The sequence below is a fragment of the Metarhizium brunneum genome, chromosome 7 (assembly GCF_013426205.1).
Source record: "Metarhizium brunneum chromosome 7, complete sequence".
Classification (NCBI taxonomy): Eukaryota; Fungi; Ascomycota; class Sordariomycetes; order Hypocreales; family Clavicipitaceae; genus Metarhizium; species Metarhizium brunneum.
Window position 1 is genome coordinate 1847144 of NC_089428.1, and position 17880 is coordinate 1865023.

Below are 17880 nucleotides of genomic sequence, written 5' to 3' on the forward strand. Positions count from 1 at the left end.
ATTCTTAGTAGTAAAAACTTTTACGCTTAAAGCAAGCTTTTTATTAATAGTTTTTATATTTTTTTAAATAAGAAAACCTAATAGCCTAGGTATCTTAACTTACTTATAGTATCCTTTAACTTAACTAATAAAAACCTTGTAAATAGTATTAGTTCTCCTGCCAAAAAAAGCTTATCTTATTATAAAAATATACCGCTTAAGATATCACCTAGTAAGCAGGTAAATATAAGAAGAGTACCTAATTTTATAACTCCGCCTAACTTATGCCTTGCTTTGTATAGTAGGAGTTCTGCTTTAACGCCTTATACTGTATCTGTCGGATAAAGCTGCCTCTGTTAGTTGAACAAGCAGACTTGACGTAATTGCTAGATATTATAAAATTATTAATATTAGTGGTTTAAAGGCTGGCCAGCTACCCTGATTTTATCAGGTAGCTAGGAAATCTTTTAAACTAAAGATAAAAAAATATAAACCCTTTTAAAGGATAAAAAAAAGAAGAAGAAGAATTTTTATTTAAGAAAATAAGCTTAGTTAATAATAAGTCTTATAACGTGACAAAAGTTGTTGTAAAACGGCTTGTTTTGTGCATCAACTTGGTCAACAAGACGAGGAAGATCAAAGATGCCGGCGGTTGTGATTTGCAGCTGGGAGCGGTATCTGGCGGGCATTAGTATTTGCTGTACCATTGTTGCCCGCCTGGCATGTCGGTGTCTCAAGTTCACGCCGTTGCCGGCCGTCTCTAGAGCTTAGGCGTTGCAAGGCAGCGTCTCCCATGACGAATTGCATGGCCAGCGACTTGCCCCATTTTAAAGTCCGGGTATCTGACATTGAGTGTCGCAAATATTGCATAATCTTTGATAAGCTACATGAAACAACAGATTTTATTATTAGTCTGCGTACTTGAAATACCTGCGAGAAGAATCCTGCACCCTGCAACCAGGCCACCAAGAATATAACATAACCTTTTCTCAGCTATTTGTCACACGTAAATTTGCGACGGGTTTGCCCCTCTTATTTTAAATATCCGACAATGTGCTACGCTGAACTCCCGCCTGGAATTTAAAGCCAGGTATCAGGTATTCGGCGTTGATCAAACCTTGTTGCAACATAATAAGTATCACTAATAACTTCAAGTATCAAGTTTATATCATACAAGTTTCTTATTACGATTATACTACTTTGGTAAAACGCGGTAAAGTTACTTATAAGCCAAATATTATATTTATTTCTGTCTAGTTTATTCTTTTCTTACTTATTCTTTGAGTAGTTCTGACTTCAATCATCTTATCTCCCTCAATACTAATAATATGTATACTTTACTAACTAAAGCTAAAAATTTTCTTGAGGCCACTATTAACGCTGGTCAGAGAAAAGTTCTGGGTGCTCTCCGCAAGCTATCCCAAGCGCTGGAATCCCCTCAGGATTCCGCGCAGAGAATTATGTACCTAGTAAGAATTTTTCTAATCCGCCAAATTTGCCCTGCTAATACTCCGCTAGCAAATCCAGATTGCATTAGTTCGAATCGGTTGCGATCTGAGGCTCTTTGACATTCTTGCTGAAAGCCCAACACCTCTGTCTGTCGATGTCTTGTCGCAAAAGACTGGCGCGGCACCGACGCTTCTGGGTACGTTACGTCAAGACCTATCTGGAGCGGCTACTAATTTGAGGCTTTAGGGCGCGTCCTGCGGTACCTATCATCTCATGGAGTAATTAAGGAGATCGGGAAGAATACCTTCACCAACAATAAAATCACAAAGACATTCACTTATCCTGGCTTCCGGGGTGGCATTTACCATTAGTTAGTACTGCGTACCTGTTTTAACTACATATTGCCTTCTTGCAATCTAATTATAGAATATAGTCACGATAATGTTGGCCCTGCTATCCAGGCTCTTCCTGATTTTCTCAAAGAAAATAAATACCAGGATATTACTAGTGCTGTTGACACGCCTCTCCAGAAGGCATGGAACACCGATCTTCCTGCTTTTATCTGGGTCCAATCCAAGCCGGAAAACTTCACGCACTTCAACCAATTTATGGCTGGTGGCCGCCTAGGCATGCCTACCTGGCTAGACGCTTACCCATACAAGGAGAAGACCAAGGGGCTTAAAACAGAACAGCCATTCTTTATCGACGTTGGAGGCGGAATTGGACATCAGGCTGTTGCTCTTCGAGAGAAACTGCCCGAGTTACCAAATAAGATTATCCTACAAGATATTCCTGCAACGCTAGAGCATGCTATTAAGCACCCAGGCATTGAAATTGTGGCACAAGACTTATTCGAGCCGCAGACTATTACCAACGCCCGGATCTACTACATGCGTAATATTATTCACGACTACCCCGACGATAAGGCTATAGTTATCCTTAAGAATACTATTACTGCTATGGCCCCCGACTCGGTTATTCTGATTGACGATATGGTACTGCCTGATTGTGGCGTCCCCTGGCAGGCTACCCAGATCGACCTTGTGATGATGAGCACCCTAGCGTCCCAGGAGCGCACACACGAGCAATGGTTTTCCCTTCTCAGCAAAGCCGGGTTGAAGATAAATAAGATATACACGTACACGGCTAGTCTGCAGGATGGCATTATCGAGGCTGTGCCTGCTTTAATGTGACAAAAAGAGCTATAATATCACTTACCTAAACGGTACCTCCTGAAAAACTGGGGCACAACCCGAAACTACTAAAGGGTTTCTTTTGTGTATAAATAGCTACGCAGGAAATGCAACTCTTATTGCGGTGTAGCCCTTATAGAGTTCTTGCTCCTCAGATAAATCTTTGTTAGGGTCTGGGCTAGAGCCCGACCTAGTTGTTGAAGATACCTGTGGACGTGGCCGTATAGTGTCAATTGAGCTAGCTTGGGGCAGCTAGTTCAATTCGTACTTGACCCTTTTGGCTCAATCGTCAATTGGGTTGGGCGACCACTTAGATGTCTGTGCTGACACTCACCATGTCTTGTTGGGCTAGACTATTACCATCTTAATACAATTAGCTTATAGCACTATTATAGACAACCTTTGGTGATGAGAAAGAAAGAAGGTAGTTTTGTGAGTTTAACTTAGGCTATAGCCTAAACCTTTAATAGCTCCTAGATATGCCATAGTAAGTGTTGACTTGCTATATATGTAGGGTAGAGCACACCCAAATCCTTACTCGTGGGACACTACATTGACACTTATTTGTGTTGCGTGCCCAATTAAGTGGGGTGGTGCATAAGCAGTCTGGTAGTACTAGCAGTGGGGCCTACAATAGCCCAACTAAAAGCCCAGGCCTTTACGCAAAAAATGTTCACCGCATTACTAGATGGAACGTTAAACTACTACAGATCGGCATTTTAGGGATGAACCCACAAATTACCGAACTTCGGTAACCCCTGAAACTTCAAAGTACGGCTACTCTGTAGCCGACTTGGCGAATCTGTCGGCATAATTAATATCGACTACTACTGTCGGATAATGCCTCTGTAGACTGAAGTCGCAGACCCTGCGGCCCATAGCTTGTGCCCCAGATATGCCGGTAATTATAACCAGAGGAAACATAACGTATTATATTACTTAGCCTGTACTTAAATTAACCAGATCCAGCTATTATTTATATACTAATATCTACTATAGCTATCTATAAACTATTATACATAAAGTACAAACCAATAATAACATGTTACCTTAATATATAATAATATTATTAATTTTATTAAATTTCATTATAATTTATAAGTTATTATTATTAATATTAAGAAGAACCCTTTATATTTTAACTTTTTAACCCTTAAATAGTACTTTATAAATGAAAATATAATTAAAGCTAAAATTATTAAATTATAATAAAAAAATAAAAAAAAAGCTAGTTAGTTACCAGGACCTATTAATAATATAATTAATAGTTATATTTAGCTAATTTAATAATAATATATAATTTAAAAAACACTATATATATGTATTATAATACGTTAAATTTACTAGCTTAAAAGGTAATTTATAACCTTATATACTAGTAAAAGCCTATAACTTTACGCGTTAAAAATACATATAATAATAATAATAACTCACAACCACGTGAGTTATACCCTAAAAAACTCAGAGCAATCTGACATAACATAAATCAACGAAGTCTACGCCCAACTTTCGCGAAGCCCATCATCTTCCCTGCAATCACCGTACCAATTTAAACAAATCGCTCTGCAAAGCAGCTACTCGTGGGTCTCCGGCTTTACATTGCTCCCTGAAGCACTATAGCTTCTCACTTACTAATGTCAGACTCGGTCGGCAATCAATAACCTAGAAAAGAAACCACAACCATGACTAGTGCCAAAAAAGGTAATAAGCCCAACACAAGTAAATTACCTATTATAACTTTAGGGATTAAAGCTAATAAGCCTAAAAGGGTAATAAAAAGGCTATTATTATAAAGGATATTAATAAGAAAAGGGATATATTATTAAAGGCTAAGAATACTAAAAAAGTTAAAAAACTTAATAAAATAACTAAAAAAATAAAAAAAAAATAAAAAATAAAGGGGAAAATTAAGAAGAATACCATGGAGCTAGTTAATAAAAAGTAGCTCTGTGTTATAGTTTTCCCCCTCATTACGGAGGGTACCAAAGCTAAGATTATATATTAGCTTTAACTAAAAGCAATAACCCGAGTTATCGACCTCGGAAAGTTCCAGTATACACCCTCTTCGGCAAAACTCTTCCGGCGACACCTATTATCCTCAGCCTGGAGCCTGCTCTTGCACGCTCACGGAACAAGCCAGAAAGTGGCGGTGGCGGTAGTGGTCAAGCCGGTGGCTGCAGCCCAGAGTCTTGTATGGTCCCGTTGACATGATGTATCCAGAAATAGAACCGGGGGATGAGAAGAGTAAGGAAGAGTAAAAGGTAATATGGGCGATCGGGGCCTCAAATATCCACGCTTCACAATCCAAGACAACGTTGACTTGCGTCGAACCGAAGCAATAGAATCTTGTTGGCTTATTTGATGCAGCCAGTTCCTAAATTGAGTGTTGCCTATTTTCTTGCAGTTGGCGCCACCAACTAGTTTCGTTCGTGGCATGAAAAGGCGTATATAATGCAACACGATCGTTAAACGCCCTCTTCGCCAAGGCAGAATCTGGTAATGGAAGGGTAGTTTTGCCCATCTCGCCAAATTTCCAAAGTAAATAAATTGAGCTTTCACACCCAAACCATGAGAGCACTCGGGTCTGATTTCTTTCACATATTTGGCACTTGTATCCCCTTGCACCATGTCCTTCACCAGCCATCAAGATATTCACCTCCATGCTAGCAGCATCGAGGACGCCCAACGATTCTACAAGCCAGCAAAGATCAAGCGCAAACCGCTAGCTTCTCAACTCGCTCTACCCGTCGTCATACCACGCGTGTGCGGAGACCCGTCGCGGTACAAATGTGTCGGCAAGCCCTTCACACGATGCTACGCGCCGGCCCTGGGAGCGTTTGGCATCCCCCAAGCCCAATTCATCGCCTTCATCGACGCGCTCAACGTCCACAAGCGAGGCAGCAAGGCCTTCACGTACATTTCCCAGGCCGGGAGCGCCATCAAGCTCGTGGGACACTTGGATCCCTCGGGCTTCACCAGACTTGCCGGCGCACTGGTCCAACTAGCTGGCACGGCGGCCTTCTGGGGTTCCGTCTCTGGCCCGACCTCGCGCAAGGTCGGCTACCTCAAGAAGATGAACGAAACGCTCTTCAACCCCGTGGGCTTGACCGCCAGAATCGTCAACTCGAAAGAGCTGCGGCGTCTGCTGAGCCTCGGCCCCGATGCGGATCTGCTGGCTCCGCTGCACCCCATGTTTGCCGTCCCGACGAGGGATGACTTGAGGGGAGGCAAGCGTTCCGCCTACACGGTTCCCGAGCGTCAGCTTCTGGCCCTATCCGGCAGGGTGAGCCCCGTCGAGCAGTGCGGTGTGCGGCACAAACATGCCAAGGATATCAAAGACTGCAGGGAGCGGGCCATCTGGAAGTGGCACGTAGGATCGGAAGTCTTGATGGAGGAGGCTCGTGGCAAGGCACTGCACAAACTCTACCAGGTGCCTGGTGCGACGACGCGGAAGAAGAGAGAATCTCTCATGAGATCTGTGCACAAGACTGATAAGGAGGTCGCCGCTACTGAGAAGCTCGTGTGGTTGGTGGTGCAGAACACGCGTGAAGTGCAAAAAGTATCCAGGCCTTCCGACTAGTTCTGACCACTTGGATGCCAAGTTCTGGGCAATGGATATGAACTGTGGTTATGGTTCATCATGGTTGACCACGACTAGGTTTCAGGTGCATCGTCAATTGTGAAAGTCCAATGTTGCATATTCAGATACCATCACTTTATTCGTCATCTCGCCAACTATCGCGAGAAGCATACCAAATTCGTGTCAACTGCGAAATATAAAAGTCTCGACTTGTCGCGTATGAGATGTTATAAGACGCCATCCAAGAAAGCCTGGCATTTCGACACCCAGATATAGTAAAACCTCGCAAGTTTTGCTCAAGCTTTTCACCAACTTTGTGGTATTTATAACACATTCGGCATGAACCCTTCTGTCATCATTCAAGTTCAAACTGGGTGTGAAATGAATCCAAGTGTCGACGGTATTTAGCTCTCCCTTGGGGGTATTTTCTGCCCAACCCCTGCATATCTGCAAACAGACGTATCTAACAAGCAAGTCAACACCAAGGCAACATTATCCTACACGCTATGTAAAGGTTGAATAGTGGACAGCTGACGGTGTAACCGCACAGCACAGCAAGTCTGCAAGCAAAAGCAGAAATTAAATGATTCCCTAGGCATTCATAACTCATCACAGTTGGTAAAGGCTTGGTCATGTTTCCTATCCAGTTTCTTTTCTTTAACACCATCGGCTGTTTCATCTAATCGTTTCCCTTGTTGTATCTGCCAAGGTTTACAAGTGCTCACGTAGTAAAGCAGCGCTAGTAAATGAAACGCAAGTGCTCGAGTGCGGCGTTTCTCCCTTGCCATGCTCCGCCAGTACATACAGTCCTTTCTTTGACCCCAAGTGGCTGCTTAGCGTTCGTTACCCAAGGCTTTCGTGCTAGCAGACATATTCACCAACTTCCATGACTAGGGCCTTGTCCCTGTCAGCCTACTGTATGACTCCCTGCTTGTCCGTCACGTACATATTTGGCGGCTCTATTCAAGATGTGCAAATGTCCAAGTAGTCAAACTCAAGCGTAAAACGCCTTTACATTTGGTCAACATCTAGGGAAAACCACCAAGTCGAGCTACCAGGTGACCTATTTCGCTGTTGAACAGTTCTTCGTCAGGGGCTTGACGCGCTCCCTTATGCTCTGCGTGTACTCGGTCGCAGGCGCATCATAATCAGTAATGTACACCGACACAGAAACCCTCCCACTCTCCACAACATACGTCTCGCCAGGAAGCCGACAGTCACCATTCACACACGCATTCAGACCCGCCGAGTACGGCTTGATATTGGCCCAATGAAAGACGCCCGTGGCTGGATCCCAAACGGCCTCATTGATGTGCGCGTTTCCCGTCATGCGTGTCTGGACAATCTCGGGATCCGTATTGTTCGCCGTGAGAAGGGGAATGTTGACGGTCAAGCCGTAGCCCAGAGGAAGCAGGGGGCCGCCGTCGGGAGCGCTGCGGATGATTTGCTCAATGACCTTTACCGAGACCCTGGCCGTCCATGTGGCCTCGTTGGTTTCGTTTTTGATGTCGAAATAGGCAATCTTTTTATTACTCCCCGCAATGGCGATGCTTGGCACGGATCGCTCCGTTGCGGCGTAGCTGAAGTGGAGGTGAGCAATGTGACACAGTGCCGTTGAAGAAACGACTTACGATGCGCCGGCGGTTCCTGACAGGGTCCAAACAAATGGACCGAGGTTGGCTCCGAAATTCGGTCCCGTCACGATGAGGTCGGGGACGTGGAAGGGCGCGTGTCGGGGAAGAACGTAGTCTAGCGCAACAAACGTACACGCGGCGGGTGTTCCGTTGTAGTACCAGATTTGGGAATCGTGAGGGTCGGTGCCGACCTGAGACGTCAGTGATGGGAAAAGGTAACCCCCAAGGGCTCGCATGACGTACTGAAGGGGCGCCCGCGGGAATAATGTCGTATTGTGACGGCCCAGTCAGGTTGCCGAGTTCTGTGAAGGATGAACGGCCGCCTTGGCTGCTCTGTTCGGTGGCCGGCGCAACAATCCAGACTGGCTTTTGTGAGCTACACATGCTAGTTGCGGGTGGCTTTGCCATACTGACCGTCGTGACCGGCCGTTTTCAACAAGCGGTACACCTCGCGCAGATTCCCTGATGCAAACCCGTCGTCATTGTTGAGGAGAATGTTGATTGCCTGCGACGAAGATGCAAAGCCCAGCGTCAAGCCCGCCAGCAAAGTTGAGAAGCGCATGACGAGGCCGGGCAGCGGATAGGAAGCCGAGTAAAGGGCAAGCCGTTCTGCTGGTTGAAGTCGTCTAGCAAGTCGAATGGTTCACGACAGCCATGGAACAGCAACTGGCGGGCTTATCATTGACGAATAGTCGGGAGCCTCGGCCACAAGCAAAGAGTTGGACTGCTCAGCCGGGAATGCACGAAGCTCTTTCTGGTCAACTGGCAAGCCATCTCTTCCAACAAGACTTTGCTTTGGAGCCCGAACCATGGAGCATCAGCCCGTCCCTGGCGCTGCGCATGGTCTACCTTGCAGACACGGCATGGCGGTACCAGCCGGGTCGTTGGCAGCGGGACACGGATATGAAGCTCCCATTGGATCAAGCACAATCTACAGATGACCAGCCGCATGCGAGATGGATCGGCGCCGGAGCTCACCGCGGGGTGGCGGATACTGGACCAAAAACGACAAGGAGTCGCGTGCCCGTGCACATCTCGGGAGGAAGAGCGATCATTGATGCGTGAAGCGATTGAGCAAGCTGTCGAATCTCGTTGACTGCGGAATGGCTTGTGGAGGTTCCTCTGCCTCATAATTCTCTTACATAAGCAAGTCTCCGCAAGCCGATCCACAGCCAAAGAGAAGGGGATGAGCATGCCGTCACGACACAAAATGCAGGCCACCAGCGTCACCAACAAAACGTCACAATTTGCAGATCAGTGGGCGATGTCGGCCATCAATCTTTTCCACAGCCCCACACGCTGCCCGTCATCGCCATGGATCGATCAAGAGTTGTTTAAATAGTTTCCGTCGACATCTGTTCCGCTCCAGGAGAACATACCCACCAACTACTCAACCCTCGCCATGAGTGAACGCGAGCCCGAATCGAGAGAGCTCAGCTTCGTCAGCCGCGAGCGTGGCCCGGCCCACGACCGCGACCACGACCGCGACCACGACGACATGCTGCAAAACGGCCGCTCGTTGCCGCCCACCGACCGCGGGCGAGGCGCCTACGTGAGCCTCGCGTGCTGCACCGTGGCCCAGGTTCCGATATGGGGTCAGCCTCGACCAAGCTTCCGTCGCGGGAATGGCGATTAACACTCGGCAGGGTATTCCGTGTCGTACGGCATTTTCCAGGAGTACTACAGCAGCTCCAAGAGCGGCATGGCCGGCTCGCCCGGGTCGTTTGCCACGATTGGCACGTCGCAAATGGGCATCATGTACCTGATGATGCCGGTGGCCTTCCTCCTCCTTCACCGGCACCCCCGTCTGCGCCGATGGTGCGGCCCGCTGGGCCTGCTCGTCACCGTCGCGTCGCTGGTGTCGTCGGCGTTTGTCGACTCGGTGGGCGGGCTCGTTGCCACGCAGGGCGTGCTCTACGCCGTTGGGTGCGGGCTGCTCTTCAGCCCCATCTCCATGTACATGGACGAGTGGTTTGTGCAGCGCAAGGGCATGGCGTACGGCGTCATGTGGAGCGGCAAGGCGGCCGTCGGTGTCGCCATGCCCTTTGTCTTCAGCGCGCTGCTGGACCGCTTCGGCCTGAGGGCGACGCTGCTCTCGTGGACGGTGGCGTCGGTGGTCTTGACGTGCCCGCTGCTGTTCTTCCTGAAGCCGCGTGTGCCGCTGCCGCCCTCGACCCAGGCCCGCCCTCTGTCCTTTGGGTTCCTGCGCCGTGCGCCCTTCTGGATGATGCAGCTCGGCATCGCTATCCAGGCTCTTGGCTACATCATGCCGAGCACCTACATGGCCACCTACGCCTCCAACATTGGACTGTCGTCGGTCAGCGGGCCGGTTCTCGTCGCCTTGTTCTCGTTTGCGTCCATCCCCGGCGCCGTGGTCCACGGCGTTCTCGGCGACAGAATGTCGGCCACGGCGGTCATTCTCATCTCGTCGTTTGGGAGTGCCGTGCCCGTCTTTCTGCTCTGGGGGCTCAGTCGTCACTTCGCCAACATGATTGTCTTTGTTTTAGTCTATGGCTTCTTTGCGGGGGGCTTCAGCAGCACGTGGTCTTCCATGATGAGGGAGATCAAGCGGGACGACTCGTCTTCGGATACGGCCGTCATTTTCGGCATGCTTCTTGGCGGAAGAGGTGTCGGTTTCGTGCTCGGGGGGCCTGTCAGTGGTGCCTTGACGACAGCACGAGGTGCCTTGTCCGAGGAATCCTTGGGCTATGCCACCATATACGGGCCTATGATCTTGTGCACGGGAATCACGGCGATTCTGGGTGCTTGGGGCTCGTACTGGAAATTGCTTAACAAGGCCACCTCCCAGGGCCTCTCAGAATGTCTGCCTATTCGACATCCCTGAGACTGAACTTGAGGCAGTGCAAGAAGCAAAGAGTTTTAGTTATGTTGGCGTATATACATAGAAGAAGACACTGGCTAGAGTTGTAGTGTTCTTGTGTCTACACTAGCCTGGCAAGAACGGTTGTGTGTCGGCCATTGCTTCACCTGATTGGGAAAAATACACGACGGATAGAGCATTACTTGGGGTCGAGTTGGCGGATCCATCTCATGCATGTCTGTAGCGCAGGTAAAAGGGATTTGCAAGGTTTTCCCGGCAACACAGAAAGACAGCAGAAAGCGGACATGGTTGCCGAGGCTGGTTGATAGCTCATCCGGCGATAATGAACCCGAATGCCCGTACGCCGCCCTCACTTATACCGAAAACTCAAGCGCCTACAAATCGGGCATGCAGTGCGCACCATCCTTGTTGTCCCTCGTCATGAAGCCTCCAGGACGGCGCAGTAATGCTCATCTACAAGATTGTGAAACACTCACATGCACTACGAGCAGGGGGTTGAACTTCTTTTATCCTCATGCCCAACCTGGCGCGGTCCTCGTTTATGACGCGAGCGATCGGCGCCGGACACAAACGGCAATACCCTCACTGCGATGTAATGTGTCTGACCGACTGTAGATTTCGCCAGATGACAAACAATCACCTACTGGGTAACCGCCAAGGAGTAAATCCAGTCAGGGTTCAACTCATATCCAGACAAGCAATGCTGCGGATTGACCGCATCTTGGGGACGATTCGGATCCGAACATTGAAATGTCTTGATGGCAGGCGGCTTGTTCTCCCGCAACGCCGTGGCTTGTCTCAGCGCTAACATCTGGTGCCGTGTAGGACGGCCACGGGCTACTTCTCCACCGGATAATTGTGGCATTGGCAACATTAGAATGAAACCGCAAATGTTCAGCTGCTTTGGACACGGCGCCATCTAGTTACCTCCCGCAAGCCGCCTAGTCTTGCCTATCCACCGTCGCTCAAGGTTGGCGGAACTTGCTCAGATCGAACGTAAATGTAACCCCCTCTTCCGCCCCGCTCTGAACTTCAACTCGAAAACCACCAAAAGTTACGCCAGCCGGTAAGATGGAGAGACAATCATCCGTCTGGTGTCCTCTTTGTCTGAGGGGGCTTGGGCGACAATAACCTGCCGATGGTTGGCGATTCAATTGTTTACCAGTGCCATATCCAACCCAATTGGACCCATCTCGACATTGGTGTAAATCTGCAGATGGCATGAGATGACAGTGGTTTTGATATCTTGTCGTTTTGAAGAATCCAAAGTGAATTCTTCTTGCTTTCATACATCGGCCATCATGGTTGATCAGGGTCCACGGAGCACCAGCGTTGCCACAACGGATCGCGGATCGCGGATCGCAGATCCCTTCCACTATGACGAAGAGGCTAAACAAAATTGGCGCCCTCCATGTTAGATTGTTTCTACTGTTTTCGCAGGGGATGTGCCTGCCGGCCATGCTGCCATCAGGCCAATTGAGCATCCCGGCAGGTGAGGCAGAAGCACACGGGGGTAAATCAAGCCGTCTCAGACGTCAAAGACACTTTTGACGCAGGTCATTCCCATTCTGTATCGCGCGGCATGCCAACTCTAATCCGCCGCCAAACTCCCCCTTGAAGGACCGCACAATTAGGCGGTAGAAACAGCTTGTCTGACGCCACAGAAAGCAAGTGGTTGGCTTCACCAGTTCCAAGCGTTCAAAGTATATAAGTTGCGAATGCTCTCCATTCAATGGCTTCACGTTGGCAAGCAGGTCAGATCCAGAGCCCTCCACCACCATGAAGTCAGTTGCGTTCTTCGCGGTCCTCGCCTCCATGGCCAACCTTGCCACGGCCACGGTTGCCGGCTTCGACATTTCCCACTACCAGCCCAACGTGGACTTTAAGAAGGCGTACGCCGACGGCGCCCGGTTCGTCATTATCAAGGTACGACGCTCACAGCCTCACGGCCCAACTATACCAGACCACGCAAACCCCGTCTAACACGACCAAATGGCAGGCCACCGAGGGCACAACGTACATCGACCCGTCCTTCAGCTCGCACTACACGGGCGCAACGCAGGCCGGCCTCATCCGCGGCGGCTACCACTTCGCGCACCCGGGATCGGGGTCGGGCGCCGCGCAGGCAACCTACTTCCTCGCCCATGGCGGTGGTTGGTCCCGGGACGGCATCACGCTGCCCGGCATGGTCGACCTCGAGTATAACCCAAGCGGGAGCACCTGCTACGGGCTCTCGGCCAGCGCCATGGTCAGCTGGATCTCCGACTTTGTCGAGACGTACCGCTCCAAGACGGGCGTCTACCCGCTCATCTACACGTCGACGAGTTGGTGGAACCAGTGCACCGGCAGCAGCACCGCCTTTGGCAGCAAGTGCCCTCTTGTGGTGGCTCGTTATGCTACCTCTGTCGGCACCTTGCCTGCCGGCTGGAGCTACCAGACCATCTGGCAGAATAGCGACAAGGCGCCTTGGGGCGGCGACAATGACATCTTCAACGGCAACCTCGACCAGCTGAAGCGCATTGCGAATGCTTCCTAGTTTCGGGGATGAGTTACCTTGTGTCACTGAGAATATGTTGCGTCGGCGAAAAGTCTTGCGAAATGATGTAAATCGTCTCTTGAGTTTGTGTAATGATTCAGCAAGGGGGGTTGCGTGTCAAGATGCCAATACTTCTGTTACACTCTGAATGTACTCGACGGTGTGATGGCTGAGACGGTGCGATTTGCAAGATGGTAAATATACTGTGAATACATGTATTTTTCTCATTCCGGTCCTATGGTAACTGCAACAATGCAAACGTGTTGAACCCCCAACCGCTTACACCTCTGCCGAATTGCCCATCGGCAACTCGCTCCATAACGCCAAGTATTTTCTACCCAACACCAAACTACAATTATATTTGAACCAAAATAAGTCTCATTCCTATTCTGAACCCATTCTTCAAGTCATCGTAACATATTGAACCTGCCGCACCACCTGCACCAACTCGGCAACTCGCTCCACCACACCCGGAATCTTATAACCGGCGGCACCAACCGTCAGCCATCGTCACAACTTCTCAACAACACAACTCACCAGCTCAATTCAGAACCAAATACACCCCAAACCAACTCCACAGACATATAACCCCCGAGAAAAACACGCCAAAATGCGCCCCTCCGCGCTCCGGCGCATCACGCCCTCCAAACGAGCATACACAACACCATCACCATCACCAACATCCGCATCCGCCGCCGCAGCCCGCCTCCTGGAAACCTTCCACGGCAAAACCCTCATCCAGCACCAGGTCCTCGACGCAAACCAGCTCCAAAAGCTCTCCCTAACACTCAACCGCCCGACAATCCACGCCCAAAACATCCTCACCTCCCCGCCAGCCCCGGGCACGCCCATCCCCCCCGGCCACCACCTCGTCTACTTCACACCAGGCGGCCTCGAAAGCGCCCTCGGCCCCGACGGCACAGACCGGACCTTCAACGCCCCCGCCCCCTTCACGCGGCGCATGTGGGCAGGCGGGCACATGTCCTGGACCGCCTCGCCCCTACGCGTAGGCGACCCCGTCTCCGAGCACACGCGGCTCCTCAGCGCCGCCGCCAAGACGAGCACGTCCAGCGGCCGCGAAATGGTCCTCGTCGAGGTGGAAAAGGAGCTCCGGGGCCCGCGCGGCGCCGGCCTCGTCGACACGCGCTCGTGGATCTTCAGAACCGACTTCCGCACCGGCTCGCCGCCGGAACCGCGCCCTCCCGCGCAGGCATCCCTCCCCACCGCGATAACCGACATCCCCGGCCAGAGAGGTGAGCACCCCCCCCTAAAACGACGTGCCGTTGCTAATGGACAGGCTTCCCCGCGCGGCAGCTCACCTGGTCGGCCGTTGGGCTGTTTCGCTTCTCGGCACTTACTTTCAACGGGCACAAGATCCACTACGACGCAGGATGGAGCCGCGGCGTCGAGGGCCACGCCGGCGTCGTGGTCCACGGGCCGCTGAACCTGATCAACATGCTCGACTACTGGGGCGACGTTCACGGCGGGGGCGCGGGCGCGTCGCCGGCGAGCGTTGCGTACCGTGCCGTGGCTCCCCTCTACGCGGGGGACACGTATACCATCCAGACGGGGGACGTGAGAGACGGCGTGTACGACGTGGTGGCCGACAAGGACGGGACGGTGTGTATGAAGGCGCAGATCGTGGCTACATCACATGGTCCATAGATAGCATGTATGAGCTCTCAAGTCATAATATTAAGCTTCGTGTGCAAACTTGTGGTGCCTCTATCAAACCAAAGGAAAGGAGGAAAAAAAAGAAGAACACATGCTGATCCATCCAGTTGCAAACCATTCCATCCATCTTTTATACAAGTAATTTTATCAATCCAAACGCGGCTCCTCACTCCGTCTTGGGCACGGCAGACGTGCTGGTGACCACGGAGAACTGGCCGCCCGCAGCAGCACCCACGAGCTTTCTGCCCTTGATGTCCTTGCCCCGAATGCGCTGGGCGGTATTTGAGTCATCCTCGTTGCCTAGGCCGAGCTGGCCGACGGATCCAAACCCGGTGGCATAGCCTACGCCCTCGTTGTTGATGAAAATGGTGTGGTCGGTCCCGCAGGCGACGTCGACGACATTGCCCAACTCGGGGACAACAGTAGGCCGCAGGCAAATGCGGGGCTTGTTGTACTCGTCGCGGCGGACGAGGTGCTCGTCGTCGAGCTGGCTTTGTGAGAAGTCAATGCCCAGCTGGCCGCCATCAAGACGCCCCCACATGTAGACCTTGCCGTCCTCGGTGACAGCTCCAGAGTGGTGGGTGCCGCCGGCCATGGATACAACGCCCTTGCCGCAGAGGTCGCGAATCTTCATGGGGTACGGCAGGATGGCTTCGTCGCCACCAGCTTCCTTGGCGTACCCGGCCTCGCCGAAACTGTTCAGACCCCATGCCCAAACGTTGTCCTTGCGATCGACAGCAAAGGAGTGGTACTCGCCAGAGGCAATGTACTTAATGGGGCGGGTGCACACTCGAACCTGGCGAGGCAGCAGAGTCTCCTGCTGGTATCGACCAAACGGCTGTCGGCCAAGCTGGTTCTGCTCGTATGATCCCCATCCCCAAACCTGGCCCGACTTGTCGAGGGCCAGCGCATGATTGGCACCGCAAGTAATTTGTATGACATTTTCAAGCTCTGGAATCAGAATGGGGTCGTTCTGAATCTCGACAACCTTGTCGTTCTGGGTCTTTGTGAATCGTCTGTCTCCTTTGTTATCCTAATGAGGGGTGTCAATAAGCTATGTCATTATATGCGGTTCAGAGGATGTCGGTGTCACCTACTCGGAATGATCCCCATCCGTAGACGCTTCCAGTCTGGGTCAGCACGAAGCTGCAGCTATCACCGGCGGCAACCTGGGTGAAGACTGTGCCCTTAGGGAAATTCTTGGAAGGAACCTCGGTTGGGGTACACTCGTGTGGATTCAATTCGCCGTCTTCGTCGCCGCTGTCGGATTCGGCGTCCATGTCCTTGAGGCCACCCTCCCAAGCAGTGTCTCTTCCCAGAGCCCCCTCATCGTTGACGCCCCAAGTCAGGATCTTGTTATCAGCGGTGAGAGCAATGGTGTGCATGCCGCCGCAAGCAAGCTGAACAATGTGATATTTGGAAGCCTCATTGGGGTCCAGGGCTGGGTTGAACTTGGGAACGAGTGCAGCTGTGCGCTTGGGACCGAGACCAAGCTCGCCACATTCGCCGCTGCCGAACGAAAAGACAGCAATAAGCTCAGTAGGTGCTTTGTTGAGAGCGGCCGGCTCTTCAATGATGGGCTTCTCCTTCTTGACGGGCTTCTTGGCCACAGGCTTGACATGTTTTCGTTCTTTGGGAGCTTCATTCTTTATAGTTTTTCTGCGGCGCGCAACATCGTCTTCATCTTCCTCTGCGACGCGCTTTCGCTTAGTCGGCTTGGGATCTGGTTCATTGTGTGTCTTTCCATTAACCACTTTTTATTAAAATGTTAGAATTTAAGTCGTGGAATGATTGTCTGATACGCTGGGGCGCGTCGAGATGGGCTCGAGGACTGACCTGGTTCGCTAGTGTTTTTCTTTGCGACAGTCGCCCGTTTGGCGGGCTTAGCTGGTTCTTTTTTTATGACGGTAGCCTTAGTAGGATTTTCCTTTCGAGAAGTGCTGGTAAGCTTTTTTGACGCCATGATGACGGCTTTTGCGGATTGTTTTGAGAAAACGTATGGTGTTTCGGGACTGGTCGCGTAGCAAGTGAATCAACCTTATGAGCTCGAAGCTGGAAAAAATTCGCCTTAGTCAGCAGGCATTCAATCTGCAAGGCTCAGGCACAAACGGCATAAACGCGGGCGAGCCAATTGAGTTGGATTGGCCCACAATGATTGGTGGACTGCGGATCAGGTTCGGTGTTGCCTGATCCTGGGCACGGCTGACCCACAACTGAAGATCTGACGATTCAACATTGACCGCGCAATCTTGTTCGTTGTTGATCAGGAGCTGCGGGTAGGACAGACCATAATGGCGCCATGTTGTCTCACAGGGGGCAATTTACATAATTACTTAGAATAGAGTGTCAGTTGAAAGAAAAAAGATAGAAGAAGAAAGGGGAAGGGTCGCAGAAACTCTCTAAACGCCGGATTTCTGGTCGAGATACGTGACGTGATGCGTCTCGGAGCGTAATATGCTTCATCACCGCAGACAGCATCCTTAAGTCCCAGCTGGGGGCGTTTACACTACACAGACGGCCATACAGTATCGAGGTATGTCTTTTTCAATCATTTCGACGTCAACGTCCTTTTGTGGCCGCTTCAACCCGTCCTCCCCACATATTCATCACATCAAACTCATGAGAGGAGGACGTATAAGGAGTTCCCGCCATATTTTACAGTCGGCAAAAAAAAAAAAACCCTGCGCAAATTAAACGTGCACATATGCCTATTCTTCAAGTGCATTCAAAGTAGCCACAGTTCAGCACCGCCAGCAATAGGATACGACTTACAAAAGCCTCGGCACCCGGTTATAAGCATCGCCAACTCCAGCTACCCCAGACCAAATTGGGTCATGATGCTCCACCCAAGTAGCCGATCTCCACAAAGCTGTGTAGAATGCTTTGAGTGCCTCATGATCTGTTCGTGCATCTCGCCCGACCAGAAATGGTGCATACTAGCGAAGCTATAACTTATAATTGGATAGTATTCTCACATCGATCATTTGCTCTCC

General features: G+C 50.7%; 8 protein-coding genes across 8 annotated transcripts; 6 read left to right on the plus strand and 2 right to left on the minus strand.

The window, feature by feature from the left end:
* Positions 1–1307: 1307 nt before the first annotated feature.
* On the plus strand, positions 1308–2621 carry aflO_1 (Demethylsterigmatocystin 6-O-methyltransferase; the record flags this gene model as incomplete). The annotated part of the gene is made up of 4 exons (XM_066131822.1): positions 1308–1448; positions 1498–1624; positions 1675–1798; positions 1862–2621. The coding sequence occupies 4 exons, from the start codon at positions 1308–1310 to the stop codon at positions 2619–2621; spliced, it is 1152 nt and encodes a 383-aa protein (XP_065987983.1).
* Positions 2622–5247: 2626 nt separating this feature from the next.
* G6M90_00g111140 (uncharacterized protein) lies at positions 5248–6201 on the plus strand (the record flags this gene model as incomplete). Its single annotated transcript, XM_014688262.1, has 1 exon — positions 5248–6201. The coding sequence occupies one exon, from the start codon at positions 5248–5250 to the stop codon at positions 6199–6201; it is 954 nt and encodes a 317-aa protein (XP_014543748.1).
* A 1063-nt stretch (positions 6202–7264) lies between these two features.
* PHO2_1 (Acid phosphatase) lies at positions 7265–8397 on the minus strand (the record flags this gene model as incomplete). The annotated part of the gene is made up of 4 exons (XM_014688261.1): positions 7265–7781; positions 7833–8026; positions 8079–8197; positions 8250–8397. The coding sequence occupies 4 exons, from the start codon at positions 8395–8397 to the stop codon at positions 7265–7267; spliced, it is 978 nt and encodes a 325-aa protein (XP_014543747.1).
* A 92-nt stretch (positions 8398–8489) lies between these two features.
* Positions 8490–8900, plus strand: G6M90_00g111160 (uncharacterized protein; the record flags this gene model as incomplete). Its single annotated transcript, XM_014688260.1, has 1 exon — positions 8490–8900. One exon carries the CDS (start codon positions 8490–8492, stop codon positions 8898–8900), a length of 411 nt encoding a protein of 136 aa, XP_014543746.1.
* A 337-nt stretch (positions 8901–9237) lies between these two features.
* On the plus strand, positions 9238–10680 carry MOT10 (Monocarboxylate transporter 10; the record flags this gene model as incomplete). The annotated part of the gene is made up of 2 exons (XM_014688259.1): positions 9238–9430; positions 9482–10680. 2 exons carry the CDS (start codon positions 9238–9240, stop codon positions 10678–10680), a joined length of 1392 nt encoding a protein of 463 aa, XP_014543745.1.
* A 1776-nt stretch (positions 10681–12456) lies between these two features.
* LYS (N,O-diacetylmuramidase) lies at positions 12457–13213 on the plus strand (the record flags this gene model as incomplete). The annotated part of the gene is made up of 2 exons (XM_014688258.1): positions 12457–12603; positions 12677–13213. 2 exons carry the CDS (start codon positions 12457–12459, stop codon positions 13211–13213), a joined length of 684 nt encoding a protein of 227 aa, XP_014543744.1.
* Positions 13214–13823: 610 nt separating this feature from the next.
* Positions 13824–14878, plus strand: G6M90_00g111190 (uncharacterized protein; the record flags this gene model as incomplete). The annotated part of the gene is made up of 2 exons (XM_014688257.1): positions 13824–14466; positions 14511–14878. The coding sequence occupies 2 exons, from the start codon at positions 13824–13826 to the stop codon at positions 14876–14878; spliced, it is 1011 nt and encodes a 336-aa protein (XP_014543743.1).
* A 175-nt stretch (positions 14879–15053) lies between these two features.
* SRM1 (Guanine nucleotide exchange factor SRM1) lies at positions 15054–16850 on the minus strand (the record flags this gene model as incomplete). Its single annotated transcript, XM_066131823.1, has 3 exons — positions 15054–15920; positions 15985–16640; positions 16724–16850. The coding sequence occupies 3 exons, from the start codon at positions 16848–16850 to the stop codon at positions 15054–15056; spliced, it is 1650 nt and encodes a 549-aa protein (XP_065987987.1).
* Positions 16851–17880: the final 1030 nt, after the last annotated feature.